The 26,690-nt window shown below is 34.0% G+C and overlaps 1 protein-coding gene across 4 annotated transcripts in view; it reads left to right on the top strand.

The window, feature by feature from the left end:
* The window catches only part of LOC150092440 (transcription elongation regulator 1-like), a 291,251-nt gene that overhangs the window by 221,672 nt on the left and 42,889 nt on the right, over window positions 1-26,690 (top strand). For all 4 annotated transcript variants that reach the window (XM_090415019.1, XM_090415020.1, XM_090415021.1 and 1 more), the window contains 2 exons: window positions 211-378; window positions 11,293-11,475. In XM_090415019.1, coding sequence (XP_090271145.1) covers window positions 211-378; window positions 11,293-11,475 — 351 coding nt within the window. The remainder of the gene's footprint in view (window positions 1-210; window positions 379-11,292; window positions 11,476-26,690) is intronic.

The following is a 26,690-nucleotide window of genomic DNA, read 5'->3' as shown; positions in this document are numbered from 1 at the left end:
GTTTCCATTTCTACCACTTTACATAAGGTGTAAAGCATGAATAAATACTATTTGTTCAGGACACTTACTTAGTTCTTTTAGTGTGGCAATTAAGAATAAGATTTTTAAGGTGATGTTAAAGCAATTTTTATTGCTTCTAGAAAAAAAATTGAAATTATTGATATTTTTAATATATAAATTAACCACTTATCCTTTTTTTTTCTTCTGCAGCTAAAGAAAGACTTTATAGAACTTCTAAAAGAACAAAAAGGATTAGATAAAAATTCTCGGTGGAGTGACATCAAGAAAAGCCTCAGTGAAGATGCTAGGTACAAATCTGTTGAGAGCAGCAGTCAACGAGAAGAATGGTTTAAAGAATATGTTTCCAAGTTGTCACGTGTAAGTAACATCAACTAATTATGCTCCTCGAGAAAAATATATCTCCTGATTCACGAAAACCAGATTGTGTGCTCAAATTTTGACCTCAGTTTTGAATGGTACAAGAAAGTTAAAAATCGGGAGTGTATACATGGGAGTAGTAGTTCTGTAAACTACTTGATTCTGTTACAATAACAGAAATGAGGCCTTTATTCTTCTACTGTTGAAGACAGTAGAAGTCTTCAACCTGCATATCATGATGTCCTTTTTAATTGGGTAGCTACCTGGTCAGTTTTTGTGTCATTGACTGAAATGAAAACTTTCAGTCAATGACACAAACCCAAAAAATAAATGTGGAGATTTAAGCTTTCTTTCTTACATTCAAGTCTTTCTACAAGAGTTAGAAAATTTAGTCTAAACAGTTTAAAAAAAAAAAAAAATCAAATTGAATTACTTACTATCTTGATGGAAAAAATAATAAAATTTACTTAGAATGTGAGTTCGGTATGCTTACTCTTAAGACATTTCAAAATCAAATACATTAAATCAAAATATACGGTTAAATTATCAGATGATCTAAATAACTTGAAAAGTGGGTGCAGCAAGTTTTATATCCCAAACTGTGAACTGTTTTTGTCACAAAAATAATGTACCATTGGTATATTGAATCATTTGGTGTTGCTTATTATCATGAATACTATTATATTATTACTTTAATTTTATTTTACTGTGCATGGCAAAGTCCAAAAATTATTTCTACTTTACTCCTATTAGAAAATTACAGGTTAGCAGCAGGTTACCAATCTTTTCTCTCTGGTCTGATTAATTGACCAAACCACCATAGACTAGTTTTACTTGCATACTCTTGATTACTAACAATTTCAAGGTCTTTCCTAATATCATTTTAAATGACTTACCCATTTGATGCCATCTGTTTACGTTGCTCCTCTGTGCTCTATTATTTTTAAACTATCTTTAACAGATAATTTTCCTCACAACTCTCATCTCTTTGATCTCTAGTCTTTGACCTACTATTTTATTTTTTACCAAACTCTCAGATACATTCAACATTAATTTGAATGTTGTCTTTATATAATTATTAGTGTTGAGGCTAATTTCCCCACTCACTTCAATTTATTTAACTACCTTCCATCATACCATCTTTGCTTATTCTGTTATTTATGTATTCCTATATTTAATTTGTCATTGTGCCTAAATACAAGTGATTCTCACTATAGCAAATACCACTGTAATAAATCACTAACTATGTAATATACTGCTGGAAAAATCTTGGCCAAAATTCCTGTTGGTACAATTTTATTCTAAAAAAATTTCACTATGGTAAACATTCATTTGGTCTTCACAGGTATGCTGTAGTGAGACTTGACTGTAACTAATCCTTATGTTTAGGCTTATGCATTGATTCTCCAGCATTATGTTGTTTAAGGAAATTAACAATGTAGACTAGATAATAATTAAAAATATTTAATTATTACTTCCTACATTCCATTGAAGTTAAATTGCCATCTTCAGGAATGAATACACTGGTATTAAACACATGCATGCAGGCACGCTTCAGTAACAAAGATGGAACAGAAATGATACAGGAAGACTTAAAGCCCTATAATTACGCCATCTGTTGGCTTGTCTGTCTGCCAATTAGGGTTTCCCATATGAGAGGCAGTTTGATACAACCATATTTGTTTAGGCACCGACCAAAGCCAATAGGTGGTGTAATTATAGGTAAGCACTGCAGGAGATTCGAGGAAAAGCCTCTCAAATTTAAATTTGCTTCAGTGGAATAAGGTTTTTCCAACAGATCTTGTGCCAGGTATCAATGGCATGATTTGATAATTCTGAGCAGCCATAGTGGTAGAAACAGATGTAATCCTGGTGCTCTGCTATACGGATGTTGGCTGTTCTGGATTCCATAGTATTTACAGTAAGACACTGCCTTTCATATGGGAAACTTTCAGCCAAGAGCACCTGACCAAAGCCAATAGGTGGTGTAATTATAGGACTTTAGATCTTCATGTCTCTCCTGTTTCATCTTTGTTACTGAAGTGAAGTGTGCCTGTGTGCACATGTTTAATACCAGTGTATTAATTCCTGAAAGCGCCGATTTAACTTTGGCAAAATATAGGAGTAATAAATTTATTTTCTAGTCTGCATTGTTAATTTCCTTAAATAACACAATACTGTAGCTGAAAAATATCCTACTTGTCTTACAGGTTTTTCCATTCAGTTTGTAGTTGATATTTGCAATGCTCCTGCCTGTTTTCATAGGGTTTGTACTGTTGCAGCCGTTACTCAATTAAAGAGGCCTGAAAACTGATTCTGGATTTTGAAAGATGTTGAAAGTTTTTTCTCTTGGTTTAATCCTTTATCCAAGTGTAAACAAATAGAGTTTGGACATGAAGTATCTTCATGACTGGATTACTTATATAATAGAGGCTAATGACTTCACATCAATTGCCTTAGTATCCCATGATGTAAAGCATATCCCCTTTGTATTGTCCTAGATTTATTTAGGAGTATAACATTGTCTACATATAAAATAAGTTTGAGGTTAGTAACTCCAATTTTGATATCAGATCTGTTACATCTTTCTTTATAATGAGGTCCTAAAGATGATGTAACCAGATTTTACATTAAACCATCTTCTAGCACCTCCTTTAGTTCTAACTACTGACTTTCAGTGTATCAGTATACTGACTAAATATAGACAATACTGTACTTCATAATATCTCATTTACCTCACATAATTTGTTTTGCACTTTTTGTAGGTTAGGTTTATTCACACGGTGTATTATCATCATATGCATTTTACAATTCATTTAAACTTACATGTCTGTGTAATGTGTTGAATTTAACAGATCTAACACAGCAAGAATAAATTAACGTTTATTAATAAGCTGACAACTAATATTTCTCTTGCAGTGCTAGCTAGTGTCACACTAGCATTGCCAGAACCATAATAATTTAAATAATGGAATCAGCCTTAATTCAGATTAATGTGATGTAGAAAATCCTCACAGATCTTAGTAATGATCTTAGTTAATACATGATCTCTTAGTGTAAAGTTGTCAAGTTTATAGAGGCAGATGCAATTCATATGTTCATTTGTTAAGAGGTGATTCATGCAAGGGTTTTGATAACACCAAACTTCTAACTAGAATGGTGATGTGAGTCAACTTGTATAAGTATCTGCCATAAATGTGGGCTTCTTATGGAAAGAGAGAGAAACTTCAAAGACTGTCAAGACAATTAAGAAAGGGTAAAGAGTTCTCTTTCAAGTTCTGTCATAAATTTTATTCATGAACAAATGCTTTTAATATTAAGAAGGGAATTCTGAAAATCATTCTCAGAGCCAGGCCAATTGGTAAAAACACCATCTACAAACTGATACCTCACATGAGGTTGAGGAAATACAGTAAAAACCTGGTGCTCAAATTGAAACATATATACATTTTTATAAGTTTGGTGAAATAGGACTGTCCATGGCTGTTTTCCTTTATAAACAAAGTAGCCTGATTGCATAACAAATTTAATAACATTTTTAATATTATGAGAAAATTCAATTTTTTTTTTATTAAGCACACAGTATCTTGTAAAGATATATTGGTGAATAATAAATTGACATGGTGTGCTTAAGGGTCAGAGCTGTATAACTGGGAGGAGACCTCCACTAGCCTTTTAAGAAATGTGGAGAACCAACCGGGACTTCTGACCTAATGTCTAGTCATCTTCTCATGGTGCTCCCCTGCTAGGTATCTATCTGGATACTGAACAAGCAAGGATGAGCTGACAATTTGGGATTTACTCAAGCAAATTGTATTCTTATTGGCTTTAACAAATATGCAAAATGATAGCACAACATGACAGAATTTCATGCCAGCTGGGGTCGTTGTCCAGTTAAACAAGGCCATCAGGGAACCAGGATGAATAGCACAAACTCAGATACTGATACAAATCCAGAAACACATCTTAACCCAACAGCAGTGTTCAAGACTGGTACTATCAATCTAAAAAGCATCAACGGAAAAGAAATAAAACTAGCAGAAGAATTGGATAAAGTATAAGATTGACATAATATGCATGACTGAAACAAAGAAAATAAAAGCTGTCAGATATTCCTAAGCACCAAATACAAAATTTCACATTCAGGCAATAACAGTCAAAGAAGGAGTAGCCATAGTATTGAACACTAAATGAGGATAATCTTCTTGAGTGGCGGGCAGTATTGAATAGAGTGATGTAGACAAATATCATAATAGATAACTGGACAATGAAATTTTTTGTACCTATGGTCCCACAAAGGATCTTCTAAGGAAGAAAGGGAGGATTTTTTCATGCCATTAGAGAAGGCGGCATTATGAAAGGCACAATGAAAAAGGAAAAGGTAGCCCTTGTTGATCTAAACAGCAGAGTCGGAAATGATTACCAGACATATAGAAATGTTCTGGGAAAATTTGGAGAAAAGAGCAAAGCTAATAATAATGGTAAGTACCTGCTGGATTTTTGTTCAGGACGTGGACTAGTTATTATTAACATCATGTTTCAATATAAAAGTGTGTACAAATTCATGTGGAGAGAAAATGTATGCGAGAGGTTAGGAAAGTCTCATTGACTTGTTATTGTTGATAGTAATGCTTTCCCATTGGTTCAGGACACAAGTACACAGAGAATTTGAAATAGTATAAAATTGACTTTCATACTGAAAATAATAGTTTGCAAAGTTTTGAAACAAATCAAAGTTGAGCAGCTTTCTGAGGTGAATTGCAGATTCAAATACTTCCAACATTATTCAAGGGGGAAAAAAAATGAAGGCACATGAACACAAGAACCAAACCTTGGAGATTTGTTGGCAAACCCCGAAGAAAACATTGATCGATTCAACCAAAGAGGCATGTTGTTAGGTTATCTGTAAGGATAGAAAAATCAGAACTTCGTGGTGGACTTGGGATGTCAAGGAAAAGAAGCATAAAAAATTCTGTGCAAGTAAGTCAGCTTGTGCTCTTTAAAAATACAGAGAAAAATGTAAGAAAGCAAAGCGCTGTGTAAAACTAGCTTAACAGAAGTCATGGGAAGACTTTGGTATAAAAACATGAAAAATAAATATCAGGAAAGTGGCAAGATATTCTGGAGGCTATTGAAAAGCTTATAAATGGAGGAAAGAGTACTGTAAAAGAAATCAGAGATGACAAAGGTGATATGAAAACGGAAGATAAAGATATTCTGGATGTCTGGAGTAATTACATTGAAAGATTTTTAAATGAAGCAAGCAGTGTCAGAATGGTGAAAGGAAACATTCAGCAGGAAATGTAGTCAGGAATACATATCCATACTTGAAGTAGAGAAAGTCTAATTCTGGATGATTGGAGTAAAGCTCTCGTAGTACCCATCTATAAATGGGAAATAAAATAGTGTAAGAATTACAGATATTTCTCTAATGAGTATTTCTGGTAAGATGTATGCACGTATACTTCAGAAATTGCAAAGAAAATTTGTAGAAGGAAAGTTGTAGAAGGTGATGAACAAGTCAAATTCAGCCAAAATAGAAGTTGTCAGGATCAGATTTTCACTTTAAGACAAATAAAAGAAATATTGGGAACATAACAAGGATTTGTATTCAAGTTTCATAGATCAGAAAAAGGCATATGACATGGTGCCAAGAGGAAAGCTCTTCAAAATGCTATAGTTATATGATATAAATGGACAGTATATCGAGTAATACATAGTCTCTATCTGAGCTGTAAGTCAGCTGTTAGAATTGGAGGTACAGGAAGATGGTTTGTTGAATCAGGTGTGAGACAAGGATACATATTATCTACATAGATTTCATTATGAAGGAAAGTGTTAATAAATCTGATATCAAAATTGGCAATGTTAATCTCAGCTGCTTGCAATCCAGTACAAATTTACAAGATTCCCTGACTAAATTGAATAACTGTTGTAATAAATTTGGTGTGAAAATCAGAAGGGGGGGGGGGGAGAAGAAGAAGAAGACAATGTAAATCATTCAGTTATTTAAGCATAATTTTTAGGGAATATGGAAACTGACAACAGCATTTAGTAAAGCTGGAAATGCAAGAAGTTAGCTGAATAAATTTATATGGAATAAGAAAGAACTTAGTCAAAACATTAAATTAGTTGTATACAAGACAGCATTCATACCTGCTTTAACTTATGGATCTAAGAGCTGGGTAAAAAAAAAAAAAAAAAAACATGATCCAAGACTGGAGACCACAGATATAAGAGTTCTGAGAAAGATTGGGGAGTGAACAGATATGGCATCAATGGCAGTATCATATTAAAAATAAGGATATTAGGAAAGAATTTGACAATGCTACCATCTAGGAATGTGTTAGCAGAGCTAATCTCAGGTGGTCATCATCAAATTCCTGCCATGTACCCTCAATGGGGTGTACAGGATATGATAGTACTACATGAAAAATTTACATCATTACTAACTTCCTACCTACAATTTTCCTCCAAATCAGTCTGTTACTTGTCAAGACTCCAACATTACCAGATCTTATATTTCTATTGTCTAAGGCACTTTGTACCGTATCAATCCACCTATATCTTGGTCTTCCTCTGGGTCGTTTTGCTGCCAAACTGGCAGAGAACACTTGCTTTGCTAATCTTTCCTCGCCCATTCTGTTTAAGTGACCATACCACCTGAGATTAGCTCTGCTAACGCATTCTGGATGCTGACAATATCAAGTTCTTTCTTAATATCCTCGTTTTTAATATCTTTGTTATATTCCCATAATTTCTCCACTATTTGTCATAAAATGAAGATCTGATCCTGGCAGCCTCTATTTGGCCTGAATCCAGCTTGTTCTTCACCCAAGCTTTTCTTCCACAATTCTTCTCATCCGTTTCTCAAGTATACTGACATAAATCTTACCAGGAACACTCAGTAGTGAAATACCTCTGTAATTCCCACATTCAGTTTTGTTTCCCTTTTTATATATGGGTACTATGAGAGCTCTACTCCAATCATCGGGAATTTGCCCCTCTATCCAGGCCTTCTGAACTATGCAGTGCAGCCACTTTAGGACCTTTTATACCACCATACTTCAGCATTTCTGGTCGAATATCATCTACTTCTGCTGCCTTTCCACATTTTAAGCCTTTGATGTCTTTTTCTACTTCAAGTATGGATATGTATTCCTGACTGCATGCCTGGTCAGTGTTTTTTACCACTGTGCTGTCATCACTGCTTGTTTCATTTAGCAGTTTTTCAAAGTAATTACTCTATACTTCAATGATATCTTTTTTCTCCCATTTTCATGTCACCTTTATCATCTCTAACTCCTTTTACAGTACTCTTTCCTCCATTTCTAAACTTCTTCAACAACCTCCAGAATATTTTGCCACCTACTTGATATTTATTTTCTATGTTCTTGCCAAAATCCTTTCATGACTTTTTTTTAGCTAGTTTTACAAAGTGTTTGGCTTTCTTACATTTGTCTCTCTATTCTCTAAGAACACAAGCTGACTTATTTGCCAGGAACTTTTGGTATGCTTTCTTCTTTTCCTTCACTGCCTCTTTAACTTCCTGTGTCCACCAGGGAGTTCTGATTTTTTTATCCTTACAGACAACCTCACCACATGCCTCTCTGGCAGAATCAATCAATGTTTTCTTCAGAGGTTGCCACTGAATCTGCAAGGTTTGATTCCTGTTCTCCAACTCTTTCATTTTTTCTTCAATGATGTTTGTGTATTTTAGTCTACAGTTCACATCTGAGAGCTGCTCAACTTTTATTCGCTTTAAAACTTTCTTAAATGTTATTCTTTTCAATATGAAATTCAATTTTATCCTGCTGAAGACTAAATAGTGATCACTTCCAATTTCAAATCCTCTGTACGCTCTGGTGTCCTGCACCAGAGAGATAGCATCACTATCAACAATAACATAGTCAATGAGACTTTTCTTATTCCTTGCCTCTTCTCTCTCTCCATGTGAATTTGTGCACATTTTTTTGTTGGAACATGGTATTAGTAATAACCAGTGTCCATGTCCTGAGCAGAAATCCAACAGGTATTTGCCATTAGTCAGATTTTCCCAAAATATTTTTGTATGTCTGACAATCATTTCCTACTCTGTTATTTAGATCCCCAACAAGGACCAACTTTTCCTTTTTCATTGTGTCAGTTTGCTTTTTCTAAAGCATCAAAAACTTCCTTTACTTCTACCTTGGTAGAACCTTCTGTTGGATCATAGGCACAAACAAGTCTCATTGTCCAGTTTCCCAACTGCCTGTCATTCAAGAAGATTAGCCTCATAATTAGTGCTGAATACTATGGCTAGATTGTGTGGATAGTTAGGGCCTCATGTGATGAGTGTTTGGAATCCGTGGAGTGCCTGTATAATAATAATAATAATAAAATTTAATCTCATACCCATAGAAATGTTTGAAACAATTTAGAAAAAGGGGGAAAAATAATAATAATGGTTAGTGCCTGCCAAATTTATGCTCAGAGCATAATTAGTTATTACAAGCACTATGTTCTAATATAAAGATGAGAAAGAGAATGTATGCACATTTTTATGCACACATACAAACCATGAAAAGTCAGCCATTTGATGTTTTGAGATTTGTCCAAGGTATAGAAGGTACTTCTCTAATGGTAAATAGGGTAGTAATATCCCTGTGAAAATCATAGTTGAACAAGTAACATCAGTAGTGAACTGTAGAATGAAATATGTACAAATATTATTGATGAAAAAGGTATAGCCAGAAAAAGAGTACCAAGTCTTAATGTGGGCGGGGGGGAAAAAATTGTCTATTTAGTTAACCAGGGAAACATGTGAATAGTAAAATAAGAAAATAATAAAAAAAGAAAGCTCCGTGGTTGGACCAGAAGTAAAAGAATGATCCCTGAAAAGGAAATCGTGTAGAAAGTTAGCTAGAGAATGTAAATAAATGCAGGAAAGCTGAATTTTGTCTAAAAGTAACTAACAAAACATTTTAAAAAAATATTGAAAGATGATAATATGAAAAATATCATGAAATATCGTGCATTTTTAAGAAAGGTTAGAAGTGGAGAAATCAGTGTGACAGAAGCAATTTAAAAAATTCCTTTTTTATAAAGATGATATAAAAATTGAATATAACTGTATCTTGGATGTCTCTGATTGCTTTAAAAAATTATCCATTACTGTAATTAACAAATAATGAAGCATTGATAAGAAATATCTAAATGGAATATAGTCTAGAGAAATCATTTTTGAGGTAGGGAAAAATAAATTGTTAGAGAAGTTTGAAATGTTGATATGTTACAGTAGAAGATTCTGATGTTTATCATGGGCTGCACTACATAATCCAGGGGGTTAGGTCAGAATCCCAGATGATTGTAGTAGAACTTTCATTATATGCTTCTATAAAAGAGAAAAATAAATGAGAATTATAGAAGTATTTCCATACTCATTATTCCAGATAAGATTGATTTATTCATAAGAAAAGAATAAGTACTTGAATTAAAAATTGAAGAGAAACAAGCCAGATTTAGACCAAATGGGGGGGGGGTAGTTAATAAAATTAGTGATCTCTCAATTATCTGCTTGTGTTAGAAATCAGTTCTGTTGGGCAGTTAACGAAGGGTATGATTAGTTTAATATGTAATTAAATTGCAAAGTTTGAGTCATTTGACATGCTACTTCATACTAAAACTAGATAACTGAGGGTTTGGTTATATGAGGATCAGATATTGAGAGGTTACTATGGTTGTGGGCATGAAATATTTTTGAGCATGGAAATAGTTATAGAAGCTTAATGATGTCAATGCTATTTTTGTTCAGTATTAGAAGACAAAATCACACCCCCATTCTATGAACACGTTCATTTATCAGTATTCATTGTTGACTTAATCTCACAGCCATGCCAGAAAGCTGTATTGTGATGTAAAAGGAATTGCCTTGGATGATTCACGATCGTTAAACAGTGATAAATTTTATTAATTCTTATATTAGCTAAGCTTAGTTGTTACATTTATACAATTATAAATATTCTAAATCTATTAGTATTATTAACAATATATTTATAATTACATGCAATCATCCATACATCAGTCAATATTATTGACTATCCTTAGCATTCATTTGAACTCTTTATATTAATAACTTCTAACTCAACTAAGTGTAGTAAGAAAGTTATCTGTTTTATATAATTTCTAAACTAGTTATTTGTAATTCTTAATTTCACAGCTATCATAATCTATTTCCTTTGTGCACGTCATATGAACCTTCAGTTAAACCAACATCCAACTTATGTTTCAGCCAAAGTACTGAAATCCTTATATTCAGTATCTCTTACCAAAGAATTTCTTTTCATCTAACAAATTAAATCTTCCTTTCTTTTGACAATTCATTTCTCCACATGAATTTGAAACCCCCACTTTTCCAGACTTTTAATGATCATCCTTAAGAGAATTTGAGGTCATGACAATTTATTGTTATACTCAGTTTTGTGTTATTTTAAATTTGTAACCTAAATCATTTGTGAAAATATTAACAGCCCTAAAACTAAATCCTGGATTAATTTTGCAGCCTTTTTTTTTTTTTTAAGGGGTAGATATTACATTGCATTAATACAATAATTATTGAAATAATTCTCTCATTCAATTTGATATATGATGAGAGACAAAGAAGAAAGAAGACAATTAATTTTGTCTTATATATCCTAAAAGAAAAATAAGAAAATTATTACAATTTGATATGGTTAAAGAGTTTTAAGATAGGTTCTTTCTTGTGGTAATATATCATTTTTGTGGTTTAAAACAATTTTTGTTCTAGGTGTTTATCAGAACTCCCAGAACACCCCCCCCCCTCATACTTTTGTTTTCTAATCTGTATATCTTGAACTACTAGAAAACTTTATTTTCTTCTGTGCATGTTATATAGTGTTCATCTATGCTATATAGGAATCTGATGATGAGGCTGTGAAAGAAAGAGAAAAGCAGGAAAGAATTGAAGCCAGTATTCGCGAAAGAGAAAAGGAAGTGCAGCGTACTCTCTCTACCCATTTACGTGAAAGAGACAAAGAAAGAGAACAGCATAAACATGATGAAGCAGTTCAGCACTTTAATGCCTTGCTTGCTGATTTAGTAAGTTAAAGCTATCTATGTCAATTAGTAGAGACATTATTACTTTTTTGCTACTGATTACATTGTCATTCAATATTTCATTTAGGATTAAGTTTACAAGAACTGTAGGATTTTAATAAGTCTATATTTACTTTACCATTTTATTCATATTTAAAAATTCAAACATTTCTTAAGAAAGAACTTGTATATAACATACAACTACCCACAGTGTTGGTGAATAATCAAAAACTATTCATAGATCTTATATGAAGAAAAATCATTGGATTTTATTTCAAATGATGGAACACACAGCTCCATTAATTATTCGGTGTGCAAGCCACTTCCAGCTACCACTATTCTTTCTTTCAGATAACCCTGAAGTAAAGTGATGAAATAACAGTGCTTGTATATTATACATGTTATTAGGTCAGGTTATTTTCTTTCTGGACTTATGACACCATGTGACACAAAAGTTGCTCTGCAGTTTAATGTACACATTTCTGTAGCTCTGTTACATAAAAATATGCAAGTGAAATTTTATTTTTGTTTTAATAATTCTTCAAGGATGATAAAAATTTGTATTGGTAACATTCATTGTTGCATAAAATAATGCAGTTGTACATATGAAATTTTCTGATTATGCTTATGGCACCTTCCATATCGACTCATTTTGATATTTTGTCATCTAACATTTCATGCTTCTAAAGCACTTCTGACTGAATCACTCCATCTAAACCTTAGTCTTCTTCTGGGTCTCTTTCCTGCCATCTTGGTATCATAAAGAGAATAAAGTACATTCAGCTTTATTCCCTTTTTTATAGATGCTTATTTTATCAAACACCTGTTTTGCTAACCTTTCCTCACCCATTCTATTTAAATGGCCATACTACCTTATATTAGCTCTACTTACACATTATTGAATGCTAACAATGTCAAATTCTTTTTTAATATCTTCATTTTTGATATGATTCTGTCATTGACATCATCTGTTCCCATCCCTAATATTTCTCAGAATCTTCATAACTGGTCTTTGATCAAGTGCTTTATTTCTAATTCAACTCTCAGATACATAAAACTGGTTTGAACACTGTCTTGCGTACTGCTAGTGTGGTGTTTTGGCTAATTTTTCTCTTATTCCATATAAATTCAGCTGGCTGCCCAGCTGACATATCAGCTTTACTTATTCTGTTGCCTATTTCCAGATTTAACTTGATATCTTCACTAAAAACTGTTTAAATAGATGAAATATTTTACTTGTTCTATCGACTCTCCATTCAGAATGCAGTTGATGTGCTTAATGTTTCTGCCTATTTTCATAGTTTTGGTCTTTTTATTGCTGATTTTCATGCCAAATTTGTTACAGCTGTTATTCCATTTAGTTAGAGAATCCTGGAGACATGCAAGAAGTTGCTAGAAATACAATACAATACGACATGCATAAAGCACATAACTAAGTTTGACATCTCCAGTTCTTATATCAGGCATAATACCGTTTTCTTTCATAATGTGCCTCTTGATTTTAAATCAAACCATCTTGTATTTCCTTCAGTACTAACTGCTGGTTTACAACTTAAATATAGACTATGTATTATTCTGTATAATATTCCATTTACTCCATATAATTGTAGTGTTTTGAAATAATTTCTCTGGGCACTTTTTGTACATCTCTTCTTCCAAATCTACAAAACTTAAATACAGATTTTGCACTAACAGGATGACAAAATGCTTGGACAAGGAAGATGCATATACAGTGGTATACTTAAATTTTGTAAAAAGCTTTTGACAGCCTTCCACATGACAAGCTATTAAATAAATTGAAATGGATGGGATTGGATAAGACTTCTGAGATTGATCAGTGACTGGCTGTCAGATAGGTATCAGAAAGTTGTATATGGGGATGCAGTATTCCAAAAGAAGAAGGTCACTAATGGTATGATGCCAGAAGGGTCCATTTTGGGACCATCGTTGTTCACTTTGTACATTAATGGTATTGAAATGGGTTTAACTGGTAATATGCAGATGATGCAAAATTGGGGAGAGCAATGCAGAGTCAAGTAGTTATGGCCTTATAGGAGGACTTGAATAATTGCATGAATGGGCAGGTAAGTGAAACTGTCAGTTCAATGTTGCAAAGTGTAAGGTTTTGAGATTTGGTAAGTCACGAAATGTATACAAAGTATACATTTCGTGAAGAAACTCTAAAGGATGTAGAGGTGATGAACAATCTGGGAGTAATGGTAGACAGGGACCTGAAATTCAGAAGCCACATTGCACAGATTGTGAAGATGTTACATCAGATAATGGCAATGATGCACAGGACCCTGACATGTAGAAATAAAGAGGTTATGATGCCACAGTATAAGGCCTGGATCAGGTTTCATATGGATCATTGTGCATGGATTTGGCCAGGTTTTCATGGTGAAAAGGATATGTTGGACAGGGAAGATTCATAAAGGTGGTCAGTGGTCTTCGGAATGTAGAGTATGAAGACAGATCGAGAGAATGTAAATTGCAAGGCCTTGTGAATAGGAGGAGAAGAGGGGATATGATCGAGACATAAGCTGGTCAAGGGTTGTTATCAGGTTGACATGGAAGAGGTTTTTCATAGAATGGGAGAGTAGTGTGGAACAAGAGGTCATCCCTAGAAACTATATAAGGAGGGTGAGGAGAAGGGTCTTTATGCAGCGAGTGGTTGGTGAGTGGAATGCATTGACTGAAAAAGTGTTGAATATCATCATCAAATTCCTGCCATGTACCCTCAAGGTTTGTATAGGATATGATAGTACTACATGAAAAATTTACATCATTACTAACTTCCTATCTACAATTTTCCTCCAAATCAGTCTGTTACTTGTCAAGACTCCAACATTATCAGATCTTATATTTCTGTCATCTACCATATCAATCCACCTATATCTTGGTCTTCCTCTGGGCGGTTTTCCTGCCAACCTGGCAGAGAACTAGTTTTGCTTATCTTTCCTCACCCATTTTGTTTAAGTGACCATACCCTGAGATTAGCTCTGCTAATGCATTCCTGGATGCTGACAATGTCGTTGTTGAATATAGACACATTTAATCAGTTTAAGGCACAGTTAGATGAGCTTTGTATATGATAGTGTGTAACTCCCACCATGAGTCTGACTCCATGAAGATCAGATGTTAATAATGATCCTTGTCATATTATCATGGTTTCTCAACTATTTACTGTAAAGTGAAAATATGATCTTATGAACCTCTATTTGGCTTCAACCCAGCTTGTTCAAGTTTCTCTTTCACAATCTCTCTCTCTCTCCTCTTTTCAGGTTTATTGCATAAATCTTACCTGGAAGTAGAGAAATTCCTCTGTAAAGGGAATAAAGCAGATTTAACTTTATTCCCTTTTTTTAAGATGGGAACATTAAAGCTCTATGCCAGTCATCTGGAATTTGACCTTCTGACCAGACCCTCTTGAATTATGCAGTGTAGCTGCTGAAAAACTTTTATATTCCATACTTAAGCATTTCTGTTTGAATATCATTTACACCAGCTTCCTTTCTGCATTTCAAGTTTTTGATGGCTCTTTCTACTTCAAGTATTGATCTGTACTACTCCTTGCATTCTTTCTTGAATATGTTCTAATATGGTTGTCACTGCTTGTTTCCTTTAAGTCTTTCAAAGTAATTAGTTTTATCTTTATCTTTCCTCCAGTCTTCTGTTTTATCTTTATCTTCAGATTTCATGCCACCTTTATCATCTTTGATTCCTTTTACAGTACTCTTTCCTCCATTTTCTAAGCTTTTTCAATATCCTCCAGAATATTTTAACACCTTCCTGGTATTTATTTTTTGTATTCTTACCAGTCTTCCCATGACTTTTGCTTTGTTACTTTTACACATAGCTTAGCTCTCTTACATTTTTTTTCTGTATTCTTTTAGTGCATCTGTCGACTGATTTGCTAGGAACTTTTGGTATGCTTTCTTCTTTTTCAGAACTGCTTCTTTAACTTATGCACACTATGATGTTCTTATTTTTCTATACTTACACCTTCACCACATACCTTCTGCTCGAACAATCAGTGTCTTGTTCAGTTTGCCACTGAGACTTCAAGGTTAGGTTCTTGTTTTCAAACTACTTTAAATTTTCTTCAGTAATGTTTGTATAGTTAACTTTACCTGTAAAATCTGCTGAACTTTAATTCTTTTTGAAACTTTTTTACATACTGTTCTTGTCAATACAATATTTATTTTTATCCTACTTAAAAATAAGTTATGGCCACTTCCAATTTCAAATCTTTTGTACACTCTTGTATCTTGAACCAGCATGAAGGTATCACTATCAATAATGATGTAGTCAGACTTTTCTTATTTTTTTTCTCTCCACGTAAACTTGTGCACATCTTTCTGTTGGATCATGGTGTTAGTAATGAGTAGTTCGTGTCCTGAATAGAAATCCAGCAATTACTTACCATTATTATTAGCTTTGCTCTCTTACCCAAATTTTTCCCAAACCATCCTATATCCCTGTTGAGATTCATTTCCTATTGTGCTGTTCAGATCTCCAACAAGGACCACTTATTCCATTTTCTTTGTCATGCATCTGTTCTAATGATGCAAAAAATTCTTTGACTTCTTCCTTAGAAGTTTCGTAGATAAGTTACATTTTCCTATTTTGAAATTTGCCCACATCACTCTACTTGAAACAGCCTTCCAATCAAGCAGTTTATAGCTTCATGTTTGGTGTCGAGTGCTATCACTACTCTTTCCTTTCCTTGATCATTATTGCCTGAATATAACATCCTATACTTACTATTTGGTAAGATCTCATCTGTTTTTTTGTCCTCTTTGTCTCAGTAATGCCAATTATGTCCACCTGGTACTTTTCTAATTCTTCTGCAAGTTTAATTTCTTTTCTATTAATACTCTTTAAATTAATGGTTCCTGTCTTCAGTTCTTCTGTTGTTGTTAGGTTTATTCTTCTTTTAGATGTTGAGTTAGAGCTTGTTCCAATAGCTGACTTTTTGCTGGTTCTCTGGCAGAGACAGCAGGGACCTTGTTTAAACAGGCAATGACTCACCCAGCACGAAATCTCATCATGTTGCACCACCATATGCATTTGTGGTATAAACCAATAGAGAGTACAATTTGATCAGGTAAGTCCCAAATTGCCAACCCATTCTCGTTCATTCAGTACCTAGTAGGTACCTACTAACTGAGTACACCATGTGAATGGATTGGACATTAGGTCAGAAGCTCCAGTCGGTTCTGTGCATTCCTGACAGGTGATGTGGAGGTCTTCTCCTGATTTGACTGACTCTTAAGTGATCCCATATCTAAGATATGTGATAAATACTGTTATAAAAAAAAAAAACATTCAGGGATCAAGTGCTGAATTATCAGATATTTTCCTAGTAATGCGTATAAAAAGTAATTGTGAGATGAATTTCATCACCCAATGTGAGGCTAACATGTCACTTAACAGAGGTCTGAAGGTCTTAAAGACCTCTGATAAACTTCAGATAAAATTATATCTGAAGATATAACTTTCTGTAGTCTCTTAGAGCAAACGTGTAGAAAGGCTTATGTGTTCATCGTACATGTTGACTAACTTTGATGGTAATATATCAGAACACAGAAAGATAAGCAGACAATTATTTATTGACTTATTGCTGATATTTCGCTGGTGTTATAAAGTTCACCCAAGTACAGCATCTCTCCTTTATCACATCCAGGAATCTACGAAGTACCCTGCTCGTGTGATCAAGATTACTATGGTCAAACAGGAAGAACTGTGGACATCTGCATCAGTGAACATGAAAGATACATCCGGCATTATCGCTATGGCAAGTCGGGCCTAGCAGACCAGGCTTTCGATACCCCTGCACACAGGATCAACTGGAAGAAAACAAAAGTACTGCACAGAAAATTTTACAAGTCAGAGAGATTGTTCTTAGAAGCAACAGAAGCCTTAAAACATATTCCGAATCTTAACAAATATGGCGTATAAATTTGGCTAAGATTTGGGAGACAGTCATCTTAAGACATAACTAGCACCTGCTTGCTCTCTCTCTCTCTCTCTTTCTTTCTTTCTTTTTTTTTTTTTTTTAACATAGAGGGCACCTAATTAGGACTTTAGCCTTTGTGTTGTTGCTACAATTTTTCAAACTAGTCCCATTATTACACCAAATTGTTGTCTTGTGTACTGTGACAAACTGTGTTTTGTGCTCTGAAGATGCTGGTTATAACACCAGCGAAATATCAGCAATAAATCAATAAATAATTGTTTACTTATCTTTCTATGTTCTGATATATTACCATTAAAATTAGTCAACATCTCTTGAGCGAAGTTTCTGAATTATTCAAAAAATAATGATAATAATATGAGGATGGGGGGGGTCTGGAAAGTTCTGGTAAACAACTAGAACAAAAGTGTTTAGAACACTATTTAGTCTTGAGCAGGATAAAATTGAATTTCATATTGAAAAGAATAACAAGTAAGAAAGTTTTAAAGCACATAAAAGTTGAGCAGCTCTCAGATGTGAACTGTAGACTAAAATACACAAAGTTTATTGAAAAAAAAATGAAAGAGTTTGAGAACAGGAATCAAACCTTGGAGATTCAGTGGCAAGCCTTGAAAAAAGCCCTGATTGATTCAGCTAGAGAGGCATGTGGTGAAGTTGTCTGCAAGGATAGAAAAATTAGAACTCCATGGTGGACACAGGAAGTTAAAGAGGCAGTGAAGGAAAAGAAGAAAGCATATCAAAAGTTCCTGGCAAATAAGTCAGCTTGTGCTCTTAGAGAATACAGAGACAAATGCAAGAATGCTAAACACTGTGTTAAACTAGCTAAACAAAAGTCATGGGAGGACTTTGGCAAGAATATAGAAAATAAATATCAAGAAGGTGGCAAAATATTCTGGAGGTTGTTGAAGAAGCTTAAGAATGGAGGAAAGAGTGCTGTAAAAGGAGTTAGAGATGATAAAGGTGACATGAAAATGGGAGAAAAAGATATCCTTGAAGTATGGAGTAATTGCTTCGAAAAATTGCTAAATGAAACAAGCAGTGATGACAGCACAGTGGTAAAAAAACACTGACCAGGCCTGCAACCAGGAATACATATCCATACTTGAAGTAGAAAAAGCCATCGGAGACTTGAACTGTGGAAAGGCAGCAGGAGTAGATGATATTCGACCAGAAATGCTGAAGTATGGTGGTATAAGAGTCTTACAGTGGCTGCACTGCATAGTTCAGAAAGCCTGGACAGAGGGACGAATTCCCGATGATTGGAGTAGAGCTCTAATAGTACCCATATATAAAAAGGGAAATAAAACTGAATGTGAGAATTACAGAGGTATTTCCCTACTGAGTGTTCCTGGTAAGATTTATGCCAGTATACTCGAGAAACGGTTGAGAAGAATTGTGGAAGAAAAGCTGGGTGAAGAACAAGCTGGATTCAGGTCAAATAGAGGCTGTCAGGATCAGATCTTCACTTTACAACAAATAGTCGAGAAAGCATGGAAATATAACAAAGATCTGTAATTAAGTTTTGTCGATTTGGAAAAGGCATATGACAGGGTGTCAAGAGAGAAGCTATTCAATATGCTACAGTTATATGGTGTCAATGGGGCATTATATCAAGCAATACTTAGTCTTTATTTGAGTTGTAAGTCGGCAGTTAGAATTGAAGGAAGTAGAAGATGGTTTAATTAATTCTGATGTGAGACAAGGATGTACATTATCTCCTCTGTTATTCATTATCTATATGGATCACATTATGAAGGAAAGTGGTATTAAACCTGATATCAAAATTGGAGATGTTAATGTCAGCTCTTTACTTTATGCAGATGATGTTATACTTCTAAATAAATCCGCTACAAGTCTGCAAGATTCTCTGACTAAATTGAATAGCTGTTGTAATAGATATGGTATGAAGGTCAGCTATAAAAAGACAAAGACAATGAAAATAGGCAGAATCATTGAAAATGTCAACTGTGTTGTGAATGGAGAACCTTTGGAACAAGTAAAACATTTCAGCTACTTAGGCATGATTTTTACTGAAGATGTTAAATTAAATATAGAAATAGACAACAGAATCCACAAAGCTGGTATGGTGGGAAGTCAATTGAATAAATTCATATGGAATAAGAGAGAAATTAGTCGGAACACTAAATTAGCTATATACACGACGTTGTTCAAACCAGTTTTAACTTATGGATCTGAGAACTGGGTCAGAAGTAAAACACTTGACCAAAGACTAGAGACCGCAAATATGAGAGTCCTGAGAATGATTAGAGGCGTGAACAGATGACATCAATGGCAATATCATATTAAAAACGAGGATATTAGGAAAGAACTTGACATTGTCAACATCCAGGAATGTGTTAGCAGAGCTAATATCAGGTGGTATGGTCACTTAAACAGAATGGGTGAAGAAGAATTAGCAAAACAAGTGTTCTCTGCCAGGTTGGCAGGAAAACGACCCAGAGGAAGACCAAGATATAGGTGGATTGATACGGTACAAAGTGCCTTAGACGATAGAAATATAAGATCTGATAGTGTTGTAGTCTTGACAAGTAGCAGACTGATTTGGAGGAAAATTGTAGATAGAAAGTTAGTAATGATGTAATTTTTTTCATGTAGTACTATCATATCCTGTACACCCCTTGAAGGTACATGGGAGGAATTTGATGATGATGAACAAAAATGTTTTTCAGAAAATATCTTTTCTTTTAGGATATATAAGAAGACAAAATTAATTTATTTTTGTTCTAGGCATTTATCAGAACTTTCCAGATATCCCTCTTAATAATAAAGCCAATTTACAGTCAAATAATAAATGCACAATAGGCAAAAAAAAATCAAATAGAAACAGATAGCAAAACTGAGCCAAGGTGACTTAAGGTAAAACTTTTATCTCATCTCATTTTTCCTCTGAGTCATTTCTACTTGTGTAATGTTCTACACATTCAAATTGACAGTGTTTGGGGCACGGAATTTTTTAGGAGTAGCCTTTCTGTGTGATAAGAAGATGGTTTTGTCATCTGAATTTTAATAGATTTCTTATGAGTAGTCCATTAAATTTGAGATTAAATTGCAATTTCATTGTTTGAGATCTGTGAAATAGCAGATGTTGGGGTGGGGGTCTCCCCCAACAGGATTATTCTATGCAATTTCTTAGTTATCTAGTGCTCAGTTAATTAGACATCCATTTGATTAGCATTTGGAGGATGGATGGGTTGACTTGGATATATTAGGGGTAAAAATATTTTTTTTTTCCTGCAGATTTAGTCAGATAGAGGTAGTAAGATGGTTGCATGTGAGTTGTTGTGTTGTTCACATTCTGGAACCAATTTCACCAGCCACAAATAGAATCACTGAGATACAGTGAAGGGAGACCACTGGCTACAGCTGCAATGGGTGACAGATCTCACCGATTATCTGTATATCCCTATCCCCACACACACAGGAGAAAATATGTTTTCGGACTTATCTCTAAACAGTTGAGTCCCAATTCGCTCTACAAAGCAGTACTAGGTGCCTTCTTATCAGGAGAGAACCAGAGACACATTATAATCCCTCTAATATCCGTGAAAGGGACACTTGTGGTGGAGGTAGTGTGATGGTTTGAGGAGGCATCTCATTGTGCATGTGATCTGTATGTGCTTTCTAGAGATAAAATCTTGGACCACTGTGTTTGTATCTGTGTGCAATAGGGAAGGCATTTGTCTTACTGGAACCAAAAACAAAAGCTCATGGACCAGTATATTCAAGATATGTATGGACTGGCCAGCCAGGTCTCCTGACCCTAATTCTATTGAGCATATCTAGGATGGTCTAGGTAGACTTTGCTGCTCTCAAACTTCCTCTCAAAAAAAAACTGGAGGGACTTAAGGGGTTTTGTAGGATCAATGGTTGTTATTAACAACTGAACCTGGACATCAGTATGAAACATCATTGTGAATGCTGTATTGCTGTGAGAGTTGACCACTTTCCTTATTGAGGCACTTTGATAATCTCATTGTTACCTCTTGTTTTTGACCATTACCATTCTGAATTAAACTATTTATTTACTGTTTTTGTAAGTTTTTCTTTTTTGCTAAATTGCACAAAAATTCATCGTACAGTTTTGAAGGTATGATTTTTATCTTTATTTCTTAATTTATTGAAACCAGTGTAGTAAGGAGTGGAAAAAGAGCAAGACACCTGCAAAATAATAATAATAATAATAATAATAATAATAAATCTCTCTCTCTCTCTCTCTCTCTCTCTCTCTCTCTCTCTCTCTCTCTCTCCCAGAACATAGTTGTATAGAAAATGTCAAGTGAAAAGCAAATTATAATAATGTTTATGTGAAGGAAGGAAGCCAGTGAAATATCAGTGTATGATTGGCCATACATGAAAACAAAACTAATTAAAAAATATCTTAGCAACACTATAATTTTGAACTATGAAGCAATAGTTGTTAATGGTATTAAAAAAAAATACTTATAAAAACTTAAAAAAGTGAACCTATGAGAAATTTAAGGATTTTAGATGTCCCAGCAAATATTACTCATTGAAATGAACAGGTTACATTTAATTTTCCATAATCATACTAAAATGATTATCTTCCTATATCTTCCTATATAGATTCAGAGGGAGAGCTGGTTATCTCCTTCTGTTTGTTGTATAACAAATGGTCTGAAATGTTGTTTCAGACCATTTCCACTTGCAAGCCTAAATTGTGCCACAACTACAAATAAGGTTTTCATTATAGCCTAAACTATCATACCCAAAGTTTAATTTCGTGTTGCATAAACAAATATCCATGTGTTATTTTTTACTTTGAATGAAATGCTGCTGCAATTTGATATCTTCAGACATGCCACATAAAAATAGCTAAATTGTCCATGTGTTCATAATTTGTGCACTCTTTAGATGGAAAAATACAATCCATGCAGTGGAAATGAACACTAACTCCAGAATATCATAGTAATACATGTGCTCCAAGAAAAGAAAGTATGAAATTCTTGCAGTTTTAGGGTTGGACTATACCAAAACAAGAATACAGTCTGAATCAGAACTAAACTAGTAAACTTTTGTAAGAGCTTTCTATTATCATGTTAACAATTATAGTTATTTTGTGGGTTGTTTCTTTATACTATGAGTAGAGTACATGCCTTGTTCATGTCTGCTGCGATTAGGCCTGTAGAAATAATGACAAATCAGGCAATTCAGTAACCACCTCAACAAAGTTATGCTAATTGCATATAAAAAAAAAAAAAAAAAAAAAAAAAAAAAAAAAAAAATCAGCTAACGCCTTTTTATTCCCATATACGGGGAATAGGCGAGGCCGTTTAGCCCTATCTAACTTTTTGGAGACTGAGTGGGCAGTTCAATCTCCACTGGTACCCAAGAGATAGATGGCCCAAGGCTATCACTAATTAAGCGGTTCGCAGTGAAGAGAGACGGCTCAAATGTGCTGCCATCTCGTGGTCCCTAACCTTAACACAATATATTTTTAATGTCTGAAATAATGTGGGTTATACGGTTGATTTTCTTGAGTTTACAGGACGAAAAACCTGAGTTTCCGGGAGGAAAAACCTGCTTGCCCATGTCAGAGATTGACTAACTCGGGAACCGGTCAAAAAAAAGGCTTAGAAAAATTTCCTCTAGTCGCCGACTAGACTCGAAACCAAGTCTTCCTTCGTGCAGCCAAGCGCCGTGGTGTGCAAATGCCACATCCACTGAGCTACATAGGTGCTAATTGCATAAATTATAAATAAATTTTTCAAACTAATTCTGATGTTTCTAAATAAATTGGCACTATTTATGCTAAAATTAGGCATAAATTGTATCCTTACCTCAAATGCATGCTGTTCTGCTAGGCATTTCAATGCTTTATTTATAAGAGAAATTGTGACTAGATCTATGCATAATGCTGGTCGTGTTTGGAAATGATCTAAATGTTAATGCTCATCCGAGAGACTAAAGCCATACCATTCTGAAGGGGGGGGGGGCACTAGTTAATTTAAATCATAGGAACTATCTGGAAGCATACAATCAGTTCTCATAGTAAATTTGCAGGGACAACAGGAATGGTTTGCTATAGTGAATTTCTTTTAGCATAGCATTATCTGTAGGATTTGGTAAGGGCATTTCAGTAGTGTTATAGCAGTTTGCTATAATGAGAATCAGTTATATTTATGTTTGCATTCTTCTGTTCTTCAGAAAAATTCTTCGAGAGTGTATTGCTTACTTATTTTTCATTGGAAAATAAATTCTCAGTATTTTATTCCTTTTTTCCCCACCTGAAGGTTTTTTTTTTGTATATATATTTCTCTTCACTTCAGTGCAGCAGAAAAAGGGTCTTGCAAAAATTGAATCAACTCTTATTCTTGTATGCCTTTTGAATTGGTTAAATTCTTAAATATTATGTCAAACCTAACCATGTTCCAAAGCATGATGAATGTGAATATGATAAAATTGCATTTCAGTAATTTCTTTGAAAGACTGTTAAATGTGATAAACTCTGAGCCATCAGAAACCCAAAATGTGGAAAGACAGCTAGATGACATTTATGTAAATGACATTCAATCAGAAAGGCTGAAGTATGGAGGTATAAATACAGTGATTACACTGCTTAGTTCAAAATGCTCACTCAGAAGGTCATATTTTTGATGACTGAATTAGAACTCTCATAGTTCACATCCATAAAAAGGAAATAAAATTTGTGAGTAATATATGAATAAAATAAAAATATTGTAGAGGAATTTTCCTGCTGATGTTGCAGGTAAGATTCGTGCATGCATATTAGATGCTAAAAAAATTGTAGAAGAGAAAAGAGCAAGCTGGGTTTATGCCAAACAAGTGGTAAGGATCAAATTTTACTTTGACATAGTTGAGAAATTGTGAGAATATAACAAGGATCTATATTTAAGTTTTGTAGATCTGGAGAAGGTGTACAATAACATGCAAGAGCTGCTCAAAAATAAACATATGATAAATGACATATTATACAGAGCAGTATAGTCTGTATGTACTTTGTAAGTCGGTAATTAGAATTGAAAGAGGTATTGGAAGATAGTTTATGAAATCAAGTGTACACTATCACACTGATATTCATCATCTTTATGGTTAATATAATGAAGTAAAGTGGCATTAAATCTGGTATCAAAATGGGAGATATTAAATTAGCTCCTTACTTTATGCAGATAATGCTGTACTCTTAAATAATCTAGAATGAGCCTCTAGGACGCTAAATGGAATAACTGCTGTAACAAATTTGGTATGAAAATCCAACAATAACAACAAAAAAGACTTTGTGCTAATCTTTATACATGAAGATTGGCAGGAACATGGTAAACATTAACTGCATTCTCAATGGCAAGCCTATAGGAGAAGTAAAATTCATTTCTAAAAATTATGGAGAGAACTACCATGTTATAGTCAAAATTTTCAGTTTAATATGAACAAAAATAATCACATGACATTTCATTCTTGATATCAAGGTCATCGTTTGGAGTGAACAAGCAATATACATAGTATGTTAAAGTCACAATAATTTGGTTAAGTGTTAGTTTGTTGACACTGCTGAGGTGGGGGGACCATAGAGTCCTGTTATTTGTTTGCATAGAAATTACCTAACAGATAAATTAACAAAAATTAGATTACTCACAGATAAATTAGAACAAAAACGTTATTGATGGTGGCCAATGAGAACTTGAAGTTATGTGACTGAATGTGGGTCATCCATATTCTTGGGATTTTTATGCCATTATTGTTATATAGATAGAATTGTCGATCAAAATTTCACAGCCTTTCTTAAATTTGCATTCACACTAGGTTTTTGTATGATGTAAGGAACTGGTACTTTCAATCAGTTTGATATAAGGCATTAAGAACATACCCAAAAGGTCTGATTTACCACGTCTTACATTTTATGTCATGTTCTTTTTTATGGATTGGAATTGTGCATCCAATTTCACCAATATAAGGTAAGTTACAGGTGCAATGGATTCAGTATTTTTTTTAATTTTATATTTTAACATAATAATATTTTAATTTTATAAGTGATTTAAGAGTAGCATTAAAGGTTGTACTGGTATAACATTGTATTTATTTTCTCTGACTTACCTTTAATGTATGGAATAGCTATGGTTTTGCTGTAATCTGTATTATTTTCATTTCAGATATAGTTTTATGAAGGATTTTATTGATTGTATTTTTGCTATAGCCATTGTTTATAAACATATTGCTAATGATTTGTAATTCTTGCTGAAATTCATTTTTGTAGCTTTTTAGCATAACAATTTCGATAATTGATAATATATATGTAGACGTACACATATCACTGGCATCAGCCTTATGACACCACTGCCCTAATGCCACAGCTTTTCTACCCTACTGATTTTATGTGCTTAAAATAGACAGTTTTTGTTTGCTATATATATATATATATACACACGAGGGTGGTCTGAAAAGTTCTCTGCCTAACAATGAAAAAACGAATTTATAATTTCAAATTATTTTTATTTTTCAACATAATCTCTCTTAAGACTAATACATTTATTCCAGTGCTATTATCCCTTCCCTGTAGTGGTTCTCAGTAGGATCTGCAAAATATCCTTCTACAGCTACAATCACCTCTAGATTTGAACAAAAATGCTGACCAGCGAGGAAGAGTTTTAGTTTTAGGAAGAGATAGAAATCAGAGGGAGCCAAATCTGGGAAATAGTGTGGATTTTCCAACAATTCATAGTGCAGATCCCTTAATTTTCCCATTGCCAAAACACCCTTGTGGGCAGGTGCATTGTCCTGATGAAAGATGATTTTTTTCTTCTGCAAACTGGGTCTTTTCTCACGAATTTTTTTCGTCTAGTCTGGTTAACCGATCGAAATAACGTTCCCCTGTTATTGGTTTTAACCTTTTCAAGATAATTGATAAACAGAATGCTTTTAGCATCCCAAAACACCGATGCCATGATCTTTCCTGCTGATGGAACTGACTTTGTCTTCTTTGGCACCGAACAACCACTTCTACCCACTGTTTTGGCTGCTGTTTGGATTCTGGTGTGTAATGGTGAATCCAAGTCTCATTCATAGTAATAAATCAATGCACAAAATCAAAATCAGTTTCATTCTTGTTGAAATGCTCCAAGCACTATTCAGAGATTTTCATGCGAGTGCATTTTTGATCTGCTGTGAGCAAGCGCATCACCCATCTTGTGCAAAGCTTTTTCATTTGCAATTCTTCATGCAAAATATATCCTACATGTTCTTT

Source organism: Typopeltis vanoorti, chromosome 26 (assembly GCF_054136105.1).
Source record: "Typopeltis vanoorti isolate ZY-2024b chromosome 26, IOZ_Tvanoo_1.0, whole genome shotgun sequence".
Lineage (NCBI taxonomy): Eukaryota > Metazoa > Arthropoda > Arachnida > Uropygi > Thelyphonidae > Typopeltis > Typopeltis vanoorti.
Note: the sequence above shows the minus strand (reverse complement) of the source record. Positions and strands in the feature narration are given on the sequence as shown.